A 16,704-nucleotide genomic window follows, 5' to 3' on the forward strand; every position below is an offset into this window, starting at 1 on the left:
AAGCATGATGTCCTCCCTATAGTTTACTGTGTGGAAGCATGATGTCCTCCCCTATAGTTTACTGTGAGGAAGCATGATGTCCCTATAGTTTACTGTGAGGAAGCCCTCCCTATAGTTTACTGTGAGGAAGCATGATGTCCTCCCTATAGTTTACTGTGTGGAAGCATGATGTCCTCCCCTATAGTTTACTGTGTGGAAGCATGATGTCCTCCCTATAGTTTACTGTGAGGAAGCATGATGTCCTCCCCTATAGTTTACTGTGTGGAAGCATGATGTCCTCCCCTATAGTTTACTGTGTGGAAGCATGATGTCCTCCCCTATAGTTTACTGTGAGGAAGCATGATGTCCTCCCTATAGTTTACTGTGTGGAAGCATGATGTCCTCCCCTATAGTTTACTGTGAGGAAGCATGATGTCCTCCCTATAGTTTACTGTGAGCATGGAAGTTTACTGTGGAATGATGTCCTCCCTATAGTTTACTGTGAGGAAGCATGATGTCCTCCCCTATAGTTTACTGTGAGGAAGCATGATGTCCTCCCTATAGTTTACTGTGAGGAAGCATGATGTCCTCCCCTATAGTTTACTGTGAGGAAGCAGATAGTTTACTGTGTGTGGAAGCAGATGTCTCCCTATAGTTTACTGTGTGGTTAGCATGATGTCCCTCCCATAGTTTACTGTGTGGAAGCATGATGTCCTCCTATAGTTTACTGTGTGTGGAAGCATGATGTCCTCCCCTATAGTTTACTGTGTGGAAGCATGATGTCCTCCCTATAGTTTACTGTGTGGAAGCATGATGTCCTCCCCTATAGTTTACTGTGTGGAAGCATGATGTCCTCCCTATAGTTTACTGTGTGGAAGCATGATGTCCTCCCTATAGTTTACTGTGTGGAAGCATGATGTCTTCCCTATAGTTTACTGTGTGGAAGCATGATGTCCTCCCTATAGTTTACTGTGAGGAAGCATGATGTCCCTCCCTATAGTTTACTGTGTGGAAGCATGATGTCCTCCCCTATAGTTTACTGTGTGGAAGCACCAAGTGAGTGAGGATCACCCCAACAGCATACTGTAGTTGAGAACCACGTCCTTCCCGATACTTTATTGTGATGAAGGACCATGTCCTCCTCAATACTTTACTGTGAGTGAGAACCATGCGTATCCCTACAGCATACTGTAGTTGAGAACCACGTCCTCTACAGTAGTGGACCGTTAATCTGTGAGGAAGCACCACGTCCATCCCACATTGTGCCTACGATCAGTATCCTATTGATTATACTTCTGACCAACCCCTGCCTGCTTGTGTCACCGGCCTGCCGGCTTCAACTGGTCCCAAGTAGTTTATATCTTCATTCACTCACAGATAGTCACAAGGAAAACAGCTTCATAACAAATAGTTTTTAAGAAGTATAATTGTGAATACTTTGGAATACTCACCTCAGTGTTTGAATATTGTGCTTCCGGGAATTGTGCCATTCTGAGACTGAAGGCATGGAAACTTTTTTGTACAAGAATACTTATATTCAAGGTGTGAGACACATAGTTATGGTGCTAATATATATTTGATCTCCGGAGCAACTGTGGTACCAAATGTGGCGGCATGTGTGGGCACAACAGAGGGACCAGCTGTGACCAAGTGTGGGAGACAACGGATAGTCTGTTATTCCCATCAAGATAATGCACTTTTAAACATTACATATACAACAGGTGACAGATTTTGCGATCATATTCCAACTCATAAAATATGCAATCATTGCATAAAAATTCCTTGGTTTTACAACTGAGAGTAATATATTTCTGTTCATGGGACACAAACAAGTTGTTTGGCTTGGCAGTTGTGACACATGCTGCCACGGTACTGTGAGCACCATATTTACGTACCTGGATGTCTGTTTGCCTGTGATTGTCCTGCTGACTTGTACCTCCACATCTGTAAGTGTTCACTAACTTTCACAGTTCTTATTTACAGGATCCATTTCTGTTCTTTGCCCGAGCACTGTCTGTCCACTCTGTTTCTCAGTCTGTTGCTTAAATTAATCTGTGCTTAAAAACACACTATATGGAAAGTGAGCTATAATGTTCAGTTGTGTTGTTGCTGTTGTTGTTGCTGCTGTTGTGGTGGTGGTGGTGGTTGTTGTTGTTGTTGTTGTTACTATCTGTCTATTGGCTTTTGTCTGCTGTCTGTCACTGATCTTTTTGTCCGTCTTCTGTTTGTCTTTTGCTCTGTTATCTTGTCAAATATTCCTTGACTGCTTCTCTTATGAACAGTGTTTAGCCAAACTACTGTCGAATTGTCTGTCTGTCTGTCTGTCTGTCTGTCTGTCTGTCTGCCCGTCCGTCCGTCTGTCTGGTCGACTATATAGCTGCCTTTCCAGCTTATTATAGAAAACATCACCTCATTCACAAGCCATCATCTGGGTATTTTCAATGTCTGTGTAACTCAACCCTCCTCATAGTGAGAGAGTAAACACGATCGGCCAAAAGTTTGACATCTAAAATTATATAATCTGATGATATTTTGAAGTTTATGTCCAACCTGAAAAAACAGTTGACTGAACGATAAATTATAAATTTGAAACATTTTTAATTGAAGGAATATCTTATGCGATTTAGTCCAGTTTAATTTCTCTTACAAAACCCTGAGCATATATTAAACAAAACATTCACCCCCCATCTACACTCATCCCATTTCAGCTCAAGGCTTATAGTTCAAAGACTAAAGCGTTTTTTAATAATAAAGTGTTCCTTTATAAAATTATAATTAAAGTATATATATATATATAGTTCTATTTCTCGGAATATTTGGTAGTTAGGGTTCAGTGCACAATGAACTGGTTGGTTTCCCTTCAAGGAAAGCAATACACAGATTTTAGTATTGAGATGTGTGCTGTTGTACAAAGCGATCTTAGCGCTGAGGTGATCGTAACTCCAATACCATAACATAGATTTACGACTGGCGTAGCGCTAAGGTTGCCTTGTACAACGGCACCCAGATATTCCAAAGCAGGCCATAGACAGTCCGGTGACTGTTTGGTAGTCATCACAGCATATGTGCAGCACACTGCTGTTTACCTGACATGAATATGAATGAGATTGGTAAGTCTATATTGTTTTGTACGTCTGGTAGAGCTAAACAGACAGTCTGCCAGCTTAGGAGTAAAATTAGCTGGAGATTATGGTCAGTGATTCTTGCCAAGAAAGGTAAACTGTCCTGAATCTTGATTGGTTAATGCACCCTCTTTGTGTTGATGTTAAACAGCACTTAAAAGCTTATGTGAGAACAGCGTATCAAATGCTGGGGATCATCATTATTGTAAATACTGTAGTCCATCAAACAATTAGCAAGTAACCACTATATTTAGACACGCAGAATACAAATATTTATCAAAGCACTACTCCTAAATGCAATCTTAATGCTAAGACGATTGTACACTTTAACACTTATTATGGGATATATCGGACTACAGAATATAAAGTGAATGACATTTTAGAGTTAACAAAGTTCACTGTAATATATATGTTATTGTTAGGTGAGGTGAGGTGAAATGGGGTTTAACGTCGTGCTTAACATTATTTCGCTCATATGACGACGTGCATGCGTGTGTATGTGTGGCTGCGTGTACTAGCCAAGACTTCAGCTGGTTTTATAGTGCTAGCTCACTGAGATACCATACAGTTACCGGTAAGCATAAATACCCCACTCAGACACATCATACTGACTCCAAGCTGACCTGTCCATTAATGCTGAGCGCCAGGCATGGACAACAAGTACCATATTTTAATGTCTTTTGGCATGACGCGGCCGGGGAAAACATCGCCGGTCCAACTTATCCTTGTCTGCCAGAAGTCTCTGAATGTATATAATGTTGATGGAAACAAACAATTCCTTTTCATTTGAATTTGGAGATTCAGAACCTGAGGAAATCTGGACTTGCTTCATTTAGATCTTTATTATTTAAAGGGCTGAGCAGAATGGAAAAGAGTGGTTCAGGGACTGTGCCTAATGTTAAAGCTGAACTATATGTAAAGGGTAATATATATACCAGTGCAGCTCATGCTAGCCAGCCTGTTCCTGTTTTATCCCCAAATGTAAGAAAATAGTATCACCTTTTAAAATCTCTTGGTAAGACGAAGCCAGAGATCGAAACATTGATCTTCTGCTGTCGGGTCAGACACTCGGTTTGGCAGGGTCAGTACACGTGTCCTAAGTTCTAACCACCTGAATGTTTGTCTCGTTTATGTATCTACTCCTGGTTGATGGCTGGCTAGATATTGAATAATTAATGTGCATTTGATGGCGATGTAGTTGATACAGGTGTCGCAGGCGATGTTACACGTTTCACGTCGATGAGTACCTTGCATCAGGTCTGCCTAGTGGTAATTTCATAACATTTGTAGCATTTGTTTCCAATCAAATTTTCAAATAATGTTATATTTTGAATATCAAGTAAGAAAACAAGCAACTAAATGTAATTTACTAGACTTCTAGGTTTGATCAAACAGATTTAGTCTTCTTTGATGGATGGGGTAGGATAGTGATTGAAGTGTTTGCTAATTATGTTCAAAACTCTTGAAAAGGCCTCATTGCTAAAAAGGGGGAGATAACTCACAAGCTCCAACAGCTGCAATACATCCCACGCTGTCGGGTTATAAAGACTGTCCCAGTTAATCTTACATCAAGCAGTGTGTGGGTGATTCTGACTCAATCTGACCCAGTGGGACGATCACATTCTGACATCCGCCACTAAATCGTGCAGCCTCTCTTTGACGTAATGAATCACAAATATGACAATAAATGTTCATGTAGACACAGGCTTCTCTTGGCATAATGTCCAATATATATGCAATATGATTTTATAGATGTGGAATGTGTAATGTAGACCAGGTGACGTAATATCATGAATGAAATATGATGATCTGAGGCTTGTCACCGTGTGTGAAAACAGAGTGGACAATGTGTTATTGATTGTGTTGATCTCCTCACGGAAACAGTGGGTAATAGTGTGGGCAGGGCTGGATGACTGAATGGGTTTGATTTTTATGTTGTTTTTAAGACCAATATTTCAGCTGTGTAATGGGAAGAGACATTTTAAAATTGGTTTCAACCATTCTGCATATCAAAACATAAACAGATAAAAACATACACTATTGCTGAATCAGAGCCACTCACTCATTGGTTAATAAAACAAGCTATCTCTCAGGATGTATATCGTTATATAATGCTGACTTGTCTTCAGCTAAAAAGGCGATTTTCAGCTTGGTTATTATCCCCCGCAACGCGTTTTTCGGGGGGGTATTAAAATGGACTCCTCCGTCCGTCCGTCCGTGCACATTTGTCTTTTCCGGAGCAGAACTCTAAAACCATTCAATATTTTCTTCACCAAACTTGGCACATACATGGATCTGGTGGTCTACTGGTGCCTTTTGGTAGTTTTGGAATTCTGAATAAAATATTTTTGGCGTTTCCATGGCAACAAGTTCGACTTAGACTGAAATTGGTGGTAGTGCTCTTTTCCGGAGCTGAACTCTAAAACCGTTCAATATGTCTTCACCAAACTTGGCACATAGATAGATCTGGTGGTGTACTGGTGCCTTTTGGTAGTTTTGGAATTCTGAATAAAATATTTTTGGCGTTTCCATGGCAACAAGTTCGACTTAGACTGAAATTGGTGGTAGTGCTCTTTTCCGGAGCTGAACTCTAAAACCGTTCAATATGTCTTCACCAAACTTGGCACATAGATAGATCTGGTGGTGTACTGGTGCCTTTTGGTAGTTTTGGAATTCTGAATTAAATTTGTTTGGCATTTCCATGGCAACAAGTTCGACTTAGACTGAAATTGGTGGTAGTGCTCTTTTCCGGAGCAGAACTCTAAAACCGTTCAATATGTCTTCACCAAACTTGGCACATAGATAGATCTGGTGGTGTACTGGTGCCTTTTGGTAGTTTTGGAATTCTGAATAAAATATTTTTGGCGTTTCCATGGCAACAAGTTCGACTTAGACTGAAATTGGTGGTAGTGCTCTTTTCTGGAGCTGAACTCTAAAACCGTTCAATATGTCTTCACCAAACTTGGCACATAGATAGATCTGGTGGTGTACTGGTGCCTTTTGGTAGTTTTGGAATTCTGAATTAAATTTGTTTGGCATTTCCATGGCAACAAGTTTGACTTAGACTGAAATTGGTGGTAGTGCTCTTTTCCGGAGCTGAACTCTAAAACCGTTCAATATGTCTTCACCAAACTTGGCACATAGATAGATTTGGTGGTGTACTGGTGCCTTTTGGTAGTTTTGGAATTCTGAATAAAATATTTTTGGCGTTTCCATGGCAACAAGTTTGACTTAGACTGAAATTGGTGGTTGTGCTCTTTTCCGGAGCAGAACTCAAACACCATTCAATATTTCTTCTCCAAACTTGGCACATAGATAGATCTGGTGGTGTACTGGTGCCTTTTGGTAGTTTTGGAATTCTGAATAAAATATTTTTGGCATTTCCATGGCAACAAGTTTGACTTAGACTGAAATTGATGATAGTGCTCCTTTCTGGAGCAGAACTTTTAAACCCTTTCAATACTCTCCTTCCACTTTTCTATGTACACACCTAAATATTTGACATAATCATAACTCGTAGACATAATCATGAAGAGTATTTTGCCATTGCGGGGGATATTGATGACTTTGTCTTCTTGTTTCCATTAGTATGTCATCATGTTAAACATCATCACCGATATTTAATTTGTTAGTCGTATTGTCAAACTGAGCAACTATTTGTCAGTGTACCAAAAGTAAGCCAAGTTTAAGACTGATATACAAGAAATATTACGCAGTGTAATATTCATTGTTCAATCACTCACATCTTGTAATCATCTGTTTGTACTGAGATGCTGGAAGAGAAAATGATTCTAGTCACAGACAGAAATCAATGTGAGTTGTATCTAAAGAGGCTGGTGCTTGGCCACATCAACTGGTTGGACATTGTCATATAATTGTGTTGGACTGTTTCATCATATATTTAAGGCGTTACAGTATTTTCGTAACTCTAAACCTGATTGCTTTTTACACAAGAAATGACTTCATGTCTCACTTCTTCCTGTATTAATTTAGTCACTGAGTCATTCATCAGCGTGGCCTTGAAAGGGTCAACATGACCATCATGAAGACAAGTGTCTCCATACTAGAAGTTCTGAGTTCAGGCCAACATCCATCACGGTTTCTTCATACCAGTGCAGTCCCTATTGTACAAGTGTACAAATATTTTGCTAAATTAGTTTTTCAGCTTGGTGATGACATCAAAATGTTAAGTTTATGGATGTTGTTGGTTGGTTTGTTGTCAGCATGGATATATATAACAGGTACTAATCAGATTGGACTAGTTGGTTGGTTGGTTGGTTGTTGTTTAACGCCGCACTCAGCAATATTCCAGATATATGGCAGCGGTCTATAAACAATCAAGTCTGGACCAGACAATCCAGTGATCAACAGCATGCGCATTGATCTGCGCAGTTGATAAACGATGACGTGTGTCAACCAAGTCAGAGAGTCTGACCACCCGATCTCGTTAGTCACCTCTTACAACAAGCATGGGTTACTGAAGATCAATTGTAACCTAGATCTTCATGGATCTCTATTGATGTAAGGATGGAGTTTAATGATCAATTTAAATTACAAAGTTTACATGTTCTTAAATTTCTTAGCATAGTGCTGTGACACAGGTCTACACTCAATTTCCAGATCATGACAACTGAAATATCATTCAGAAAGAACAGTTTTGAATTTTGTTTGTGTTGCAAGTTCATGAAGTGCACAATTTATGGAAATTTGAAACTGGACTTCTGGCTAGTAATTCATATATTTGATTCACACAAACACCTAGACGGGAAGACATATTTCGCATTTCTGATATTTGAACCCAGTGGATTTGTAAACCACATGATCAAACATGCATGCGTTATTCACATTCACTGCAGGGTGGTGGGGTAGGGTAGTGGTTAAGGCATTCAATTGTCACACCGAAGACCCGGGTTCGATTCCCCACATGGGCACAATGTGTGAAGCCCATTTCTGGTGTCCCCCCGCTGTGATATTGCTGGAATATTGCTAAAAGCGGCGTAAAACTAAACTCACTCACACTCACATGCTCCACATGTAGCTCGAATAATTCATGTAAAAAACAAAATCAAAATGCATACATGACTGGCATTGCCTTCAGGATATTAGACTGAAACAACAGGTACACAATTAAGCATTGTTCGAATTCATTCCATCCTCATAAACCGTTTGTCAGACATGGATCCAGCATTGATTAACGACACAAGTGCCAAGCCATGCTTGGAATCAAAGAAACCAGATAACCCCATGTGGCTGTGACCAAAATATGTTTTGTGTATATCTGTATATTTAGTGCAGTAAATGTTTTGTTTACATATTGCATTGACAAGGGATGAACTGATGATTTTGATATATAAGTGCGGTGGGGTAGCCTAGTGGTTAAAGCGTTCGCTCGTCACGCTGAAGACCCGGCAGGGGTGGAAATAACCCATTGCCCGACGTCCGAGTCCAGTGTTTTTTAGTCGGGCAAGCAAATTTGTATATCACGCTGTACCAGTGTCCAGTTGACTTTCCAATGTTAATAATGTTGTTTACTTTAAAAATCAACAAGAAAACGGCCGTTATAGTGGAAAAATTATCAGGGCAAGTGATTTTACATGTGCCACTGTACCAGAGTACACTAGCAATTTTAAAGTTATTTCCACCCCTGCCCGGGTTCGATTCCCCACATGGGTATAATGTGTGAAGCCCATTTCTGGTGCCCTCTGCCGTGATATTGCTGGAATATTCCTAAAAGCGGCGTAAAACCCAACTCACTCACTCACTCTTGATACATAAAATATGTTTTTAGGGAAGTAGAGATGGGCATGTGGTGGAGTGGTTATCTCCCCTTTATATCACCCACCTGTGTGGTTCACTTACATCTTCCAATGAGACCTGAATATTTGATCCTGTAACCAATGTGTAAATTGCCTATATAAATGTCAGTGCTTAACAAATGAGTTTTATGTCATGATAACTGATATTAATTCATTAAGGATTGTTTATGCAGTACATGTCTGTTCTTCTTCAGGTGTTTGGTGGTCGTTCTTGGAGTGGGCCCCAGCACCAAGTTGCAGCACAGGAACCTCCATCAGCCTTTAAACGCACTCCGAGTTTCAGTATTGGATCCACATACTTCAAGAAGAGGATGAGTGGAAACTATTCCATGAAGGTCAGTCAAGGATAATGTTAGATTCATCCATTTCGCTAAATCCTCTGTGTTTGTGTGAGTCTTGCTCTCTGGCCCTCTCTCTATCAATATCTCTCTTTCTATCCTTCTCTCCATCTTTCTATCTCTTTTTCTCTTTCCCTACTCTGTCACTCATACTCTGTCTGACTCCTGTTTAAAATGAGTTCTGCCATGAACAGTTTTAGATCCAACACTCTGTGTGTGTGTGTGTCTGTCTGTCTGCCTGTGTCTGTGTCAAATAAAGTCACTAAAGACAGTATTACATCCACCCATTAAGTCCATTGTTTAACCCCAAGGGAGGAATAATCACCATTCCTCGAATGTGAATTACAGTCACTCAAGAACTGTACTACATTAACCCATTTAGTCTCAACCCCACGGGAAGAATAATCACCATATCTACACATACACCTGTCCAATATCCATGGCTACTTCTGTTTTTGTTCTGTACAATAAACAATATATAAATACAATAGACGTACCAAGCCGTCTTGTGAGTTGTGGTATAAAAACCTTCCTCCTCAAAACAAAAAATCCTGACTTAAGAAAGGAGACCATTTTCTTAAAACAAAACAAAAATAATCCCTTCCGAGAGACCTTGCCTTGTACTGGTTCCATGCCAATCAGTCAGACTGCATGTTATTACCGGCATACCGGTAATAGGGTTCTCAAGTGATATGTGTTGAAATGAGGGCCAGTATATTAGGTCAAAGAATATGTGAAGTTTTGTGATTATCTCTATAGTTTAATATAAAATCTACACAGACTTTCTTTGACCTCTGATGTTTCCCTTCATATGTAACTGAGAAAACAACATATGTTATATGCTATCAAATTTATAAAAAAAAAGAAAAAAACAATATTGTAATCCAGGAAACATTTTAAAGAGTGGAGATCTTCACTGTAGCATACATGAATAACCAGACGGATAGCTGTTGAATAAAAGCACATTTATTTGTGATGACTGGTTTAAATGATGATGTTTGTGTTTTGCTTATTGGAAAAGTGTCAGAATAATTTGAGTTAAACCTGATTTGGAAAAAGATGAACAAAGAGACTTCTGGCTGCAAAAAACATTAACTGTTGAATAATTCACTGCTTACAGTCAGTAAACTGATTAGCAGCTTGAGATTCAAACAGGAAGCAGTGGGATGTGTCGGGTTTAACAATGTTATACATCAACCTCATAACCGAGATTTGATCATACTCAGAGGATGTAACACACTCACCATGAAAATCCACTTAAACTGTGCAAGAAACAAGGAAGCTTGTTTATGTCTCAACATCACTTCAAAATTGGTTGGATATTTTTTGGTACCTGATTTTTTCGGTATATCATATTTCAATGGTTTGATGATTTATTGATGACAGGCACCACTGGCCCTATACATGTGTACAAGGTGGTATTAAGTGTTTTAGGACAGGCTGCAGAGTATCATCTAATGTAGAATACTCACACATTATACTGTTAAAGTTGAAAATCATGATACTTGTATGATCAATTTAATTGCATTACTAGCACTTCTTTCTACAAAGTGCCACTTTCTTTAGTTCTAGCAAAAATATTTAGCTTGTCTTTTAAATTCATCAAAATTTTACAAAATAATATTTGAAGCTTTTCATGGCTTGGTGATGAACTTTATAATTTGGGAAGAATAGAATTCTTCATTCCAGAATGATTTTATATACAATGATTAAGACATACAGTATTTCAGAACCTTACAAGAAGTCCATAGCAGTTTATTTTCTTGTTTAAAGAACAATCACATTCGTAGTATTACAAGAACAAAAACAGAATTTACAAAGAAAAAGATTCATTGAAAATATATTTTTTAACATCTTTAAAATTGGATTTTTGTTGGGAATGTTCAAAGGGTTTTACAGTTAACATAAACCAAACTGTCACAGTATGCTGGCTAAGACAGTGAATCAAATCAGAGTGCTCTGGTCTGGTGGGAGAAATAATTTCAGAGTATTAAAGATATCGGGATGTTAATTGTTGTTTAACACCTCACGTAGCAATATTCCAGCTATATGGTGGCAGTCTGTAAATAATCGAGTCTGGTCCAGACAATCCAGTGATCGTCTGGCATCAATCTATGCAATTTGGATGCGATAACATGTGTCAACCAAGTCAGCGACCACCAGATCGCGATAGTCACCTCTTACGACACAACATGGGTTGCTGAAGACCAATTCTTACTCAATTCTATTGTGATATACGGCATGTGTGTTTCTGCTTGATAGGGAATATCTCTGGGTAAGTCAGTGTCAAGTTCCACTCTGATCCTGTACTTGTGACCTAACATCTATTATATAAATCAACTCAAATGAGTGTCAATTGAGTGTCAGTCTTTCATTGCTATATCAAAATACACAATATTTCCTGAAACAATGCATAGTGATCCATCAATATGATGTATTGTTCCTGAAGTGTGTAAGTTGATTTGTCTTTTCCTCATGCTATGCCAACAGGAATTACCTTTGAAAATAGGATTACCATCATACCGAGTTCCACCAAAGTCGTCAGCACCTATAACCTTCATCACATTGCCGCCATGTTGAACACTCAAAGGAACCTCATCCTAGTTAAAAGTACTAAAGAAAATCCTTCATTATCTCCTATTTGAAGACCCAAAGGACCTTCGAGTTGTCAGTCTATCCCCTAGATGAAGGCGAATAAATACTGTTATCTCCTAGTTGAAGACCCAAAGACAATAAGCAATCAATTCACTGCCAGTTGAAGACCCAAAGGAACATCCTCTGTTATTTCCGAACTGGACAATCAGAGGAATTCATCCATTATGTTCCAATTGAAGACTCACAGGGGAGAACCAATAAATAAATTGCAGGTGACTGCATGGCATTTGATGGCTAACCAAGCAGTTACTTTCTAAATTTATGTTTCTATAAACTTAAAAAGAATTTGGCCATGCCCACTAATGGACTCCATTGTCCATATTGGCTGATTATACAGTGAACAATGCTTGTGTTTTCTGAGTGTGTGAGTGAGTGAGTTTAGTTCCGCACTCAGCAATATTCCAGCTATATGGCGGCGGTCTGTAAATAATCGAGTCTGGACCAGACATCCAGTGATCAACAGCATGAGCATTGATCTGCGCAATTGGGAACCGATGACATGTGTCAACCAAGCCAGCGAGCCTGACCACCCGATCCTGTTAGTCGCCTCTTACGACAAGCATGGGTTACTGAAGGTTCGAAGATCCGGGTAGGAATATTGATCAATATATACCTGGAATATTGCTGAATGCGGCGTAAAACAAAACTCACTCACTCACTCATTCTAACCCAGACCTTCACGGGTCCAACACTTTAAGTAAATGATATATGATAGTAATATACTTTTGAGTGTATTCAGGTACAAAAATCATGACTGGTGTAATTGCTCTATGTGAATCGGTTAACATATCCTCTCTCCATAAATGCGAAAATTAAATATTTCAAAACATAAACTTGAACAACCAAATAGACAACAGGCATTATTGATAGAAGAAGGCCCAAAGGAACAACTCAATCACTGCAAAGCTGAGTGTTAAAAGAATCTTACGACAAAACCTTTGACTTGAATAAGGGGTAAAATAGAGCTACTTCCCTTTAATATCATTACACTATCATCCAGTGCAGATTTGTCGAGAAATGGGAAATTTGTTGATTGTTTTTCATATTTGGAAACATGTAGGGTGAATATGAGGAACCAAATCCTGTTTTAAAGAAGACATTGTGTTAGGATCATCAAGGATGACATGCCCACATATTGCCTGACAAAGTGACCTTGAAGGTCAAGGCCAGGAAGCACTCTACAGTGTGTGTTGTAAAATCTTCCACTGATGGAAATGTAGTTGAAAGTTGATTCTGCATCAACAAGCCGAGTTAATTGCTGTGCCCCAAGTTGAGACATGTTTCTTGTCTGATTCAGTCATCATGTCCTGCTCGGGGAGGTCAATCCAATCATTCAGGATTACAAACATGAAACACGGCAACAGAAAAACCTTAATGCTGGATTGTGAGTGAAGTATTGACAAAACATTCAAATTCAGTCTTTTGTGTAAAAGGAGAATATTTGTGAGATGCTGAGCTTGTATCAATCATTGTTGGGTTTAAATCAGTTTCTCGAACATTCTGGCTTGTATTGTCTTGTAACATGATGCCAGGCTGAGATGAGGCAATTATTCAGATTGGCTTTCCATCATCTCGCAAATGTCGTAATCAAAAGTATTAATGTCTGTGTTGTATGTGTATCAGACACGATTACAGTAGGACATGGATGGCCCATTCATCTTGTGCACTAGAACTCGTTTGCAGAGTTATGTCCCTTAAGTGTGCCTGAATCCTATGATCCTGAGTTCAAAGTAAAATTCTCCCTATAGAAGATTCTTTGTTAGTCATAAGTGGTAAATCGCGAAGATCTGTACCTATTTTGGTTGACACATGTGAACGGTTCCCAATTGCGGAGATCGATGCTCATGATGTTGATCACTGGATTGTCTGGTCCAGACTCGATTATTTACAGACCGCCACCATATAGCTGGAATATTGCTGAGTGTGGCGTAAAACTAAACTCACTCTCTCACTCACTCCATGAAATAGAAGCAAAACCCTTAGTAATAGACAGATATTCAGAAAGAGTCAGGTTGCAGGCAGCAAGTTTTGAAAAATGAAAACAAAACCATCGATTTAGGGTCTTTTTCCAAAAATAATTCCTTGAAGATCAGCATCTGAAGCAGAAGGATGAAGAAGACTGCCCTCAATCAGGGTTAATAATATTCATCCAAATCTCAAAGTTCTTCCCTGTGGATGTAGAATATTATTGCCTTCAGCTAAAGCTGCAAGTGCCATGAAATCATCTATATAATTGCTCTGCATCCAAGTACTATTCTCTCAAATTGCTTTAGGGAGAATCAGTATGGTTAGACTGTATCCCAATGCCCTGTGGGGGAGAGTTATGGACAGGCCTGCTGTTGATGTTTATAAGAAATGGTATTGATTTGACCGATGTGCACCTACAATTCACAGAGTGATTAGTGAGTGGTCACATTACAAGATTACAAAGTGACCTTAGCACTATGTGGCTTTCACTCCTATAATTTATAATACACTTTGAAAGTTATGTCACCACGTTCACATACAATTTAGTTTAAACAATGAGGACCAACGAACAGCACTGAGCCAAAAGACAGCTGCTGTTGTATCCAATAACATGCTTAATAAACCACAACTGTCACATGCGATATTTTTTCAGTTACAAGAATATTTAATAATCAATTCATACATACTTAGAGGCTGTGCATGCTGTTACCTCCATTGCACTGTAATATAAACAAGCTCAATCTTATTGATGTTGCAAATAATATTATTTATAAAAAACAACAACTCTACACTTTGTAAATCAATAGATTTAATTCAGGTCATTATGGATTCTGTCAGTAGTTATTATCATATTACACATGTAAAGATACCATGTTGAGCATGATCTGAACCATATGCTTCTTGTCTGTGGTCGATAGATAGAGGAGGAATGGAAGTATAAGAATAGAGAACTAAATAGCATGCTGCCTCAGATGGTTAAGAATTAATGGAAATAATGATTGCTTTGGTCGGGTAGTGCCAGAGACTCTAGCTCTGGCATTTTCATCCTCCTTTCCCGAAGAGTTTCAGTCCTTTCTGTCACAAAAGGGATTGTGGGAAGGTAGCAGGGGGTCTGCCAATACCGTCTGCCTTCAGGTCCAGCCCAGGCAACCAGTCCAGTCTCCATGACAAGCTAGCTTTCTCTCATCCATTTATGGTGTTATATTTTGATTCCGATTGTTGGAGATGGGTGGGCGGTAGGGTAGCCTAGTGGTTAAAGCATTCGCTCGTTACACTGAAGCCCCGGGTTCGAGTCCCTGCATAGGTGCAATGTGTGAAGCCCATTTCTGGTGACCCCCACTGTAATATTGCTGGAATATTGCTAAAAGGGGCGTAAAACCCAATTCTCTTTAAAAAATATATTGAGATCTCTTTTCCTGTGTATTGACAATGACTAGGTCAAGAATGAACATTTTGAAGAATCATGTCTCCCATAGAGCCGTGCGGAGAAGATGTTTGACCAGGGATCAGGAGGTGCATGGTGCCAATCCAAGCTTGGACCCTGAAATGTCATGGCTGCTTGTACGCAACACTTGCCCAGAAATATAAACCATATCACATTTTGAAAACAGAATTTTTTTTAGGAAGTACATGCTAAAAAAAGGTGCAACTGAAATAATACTCATAGTTCATTCATCGGTTTCATCAGTGAAATTTTCTAAAGTTGGTGATATTAATTGTTGAGATAAATGGTACTGGAACATTGACAGCCCTCAAAGAATACCTCTACATGGTTATCTTGTAAAGTATAATTTGATTTAAAACATTTAATGATTAAAACAGAACTCACATTTACATACACAACTGCTGTTAGGTTTTCTTAGACATCTATGGAAATAAACAAATTTCCTTTTTCAGAACAGCTTAAGAACATTTCAAACATGGTGGGGATCATACAAATTAATTCTTTGCCCTCGTCATCAATGAACCAAAATAATTTTCCGAAAAGAATCCTGTCACAGTTTACGTTGTACAAAGTATTGCAAGAATGTGAAGGTTAAAAAATCAACAAAACAATTTAACAACAGTTCTTTAAATAAAGACCAACAAACTTTGAATATTTTCTTTTGCTCTTCAGTTTATTATGAATCTTACTGATCAGTAATTTCATCCGTGAGGATCATGTGAACCCAACTCACAAAACCATTCTGGCCTGTGTGGGTTGGTGCACCATTGGTTCACCATTGGTCTTACTATTGGAAAATATGGCACTAAATATCGGAAAACATGGTCAGCTTTAACTCCCAGATTGAATTACATTTATATGTACAAATGTTGCACAGAATCATGCTTTCATATTTCCCAGATAGATATCTCAGTCTACATTCAATCTTCTCTTCAAATACTGCTGGACAAACAACTCACTCTGACTCGGGGTAGTAGAACGTGGATAACATCAAGTCTCTGGAGGTCACAGTCTGTCTGACCTCCATCTCACAAGATGCATGATGGGAAATGCTGAAAGGGAACTTGTCACATCCCCGTGGCCACCAAGCCTGGTGTAAAACACGGATTAATTTGTTCCCCATAAATTTCTTCAGGAATTGAGTGACTCATATTCAATAAGTGAAGAATAGTGTTAAGCTGAACAAGTGTCTGTAAGTTAAGTGCTTCTGTGAGTTTAGTACTTTGCCGCTTTTCAATCCTAGATTTGTGTTATTGGTTCTGTATGTTGTGCCCAGGTTAAAGAGCACAGTTCAGAATGTTACACAGTTTAGGAGAATGTGGTACTGTTAATCAGCTTAGTACATAATTTTAAACGAACATAGTACAGAGAGTTCAACAGCA

General features: G+C 39.0%; 1 protein-coding gene across 1 annotated transcript in view; it reads left to right on the plus strand.

Annotated features, from left to right (window-relative positions):
• Positions 1-16,704, plus strand: part of LOC124255389 (1-phosphatidylinositol 4,5-bisphosphate phosphodiesterase epsilon-1-like) — an 87,340-nt gene that overhangs the window by 33,535 nt on the left and 37,101 nt on the right. The window contains 1 exon segment of the mRNA XM_046689298.1: positions 9,112-9,252. Coding sequence (XP_046545254.1) covers positions 9,112-9,252 — 141 coding nt within the window.

This window comes from Haliotis rubra, unplaced genomic scaffold, assembly GCF_003918875.1.
Source record: "Haliotis rubra isolate DU_JTF1 unplaced genomic scaffold, ASM391887v1 Scf1153, whole genome shotgun sequence".
NCBI classification, from domain to species: domain Eukaryota; kingdom Metazoa; phylum Mollusca; class Gastropoda; order Lepetellida; family Haliotidae; genus Haliotis; species Haliotis rubra.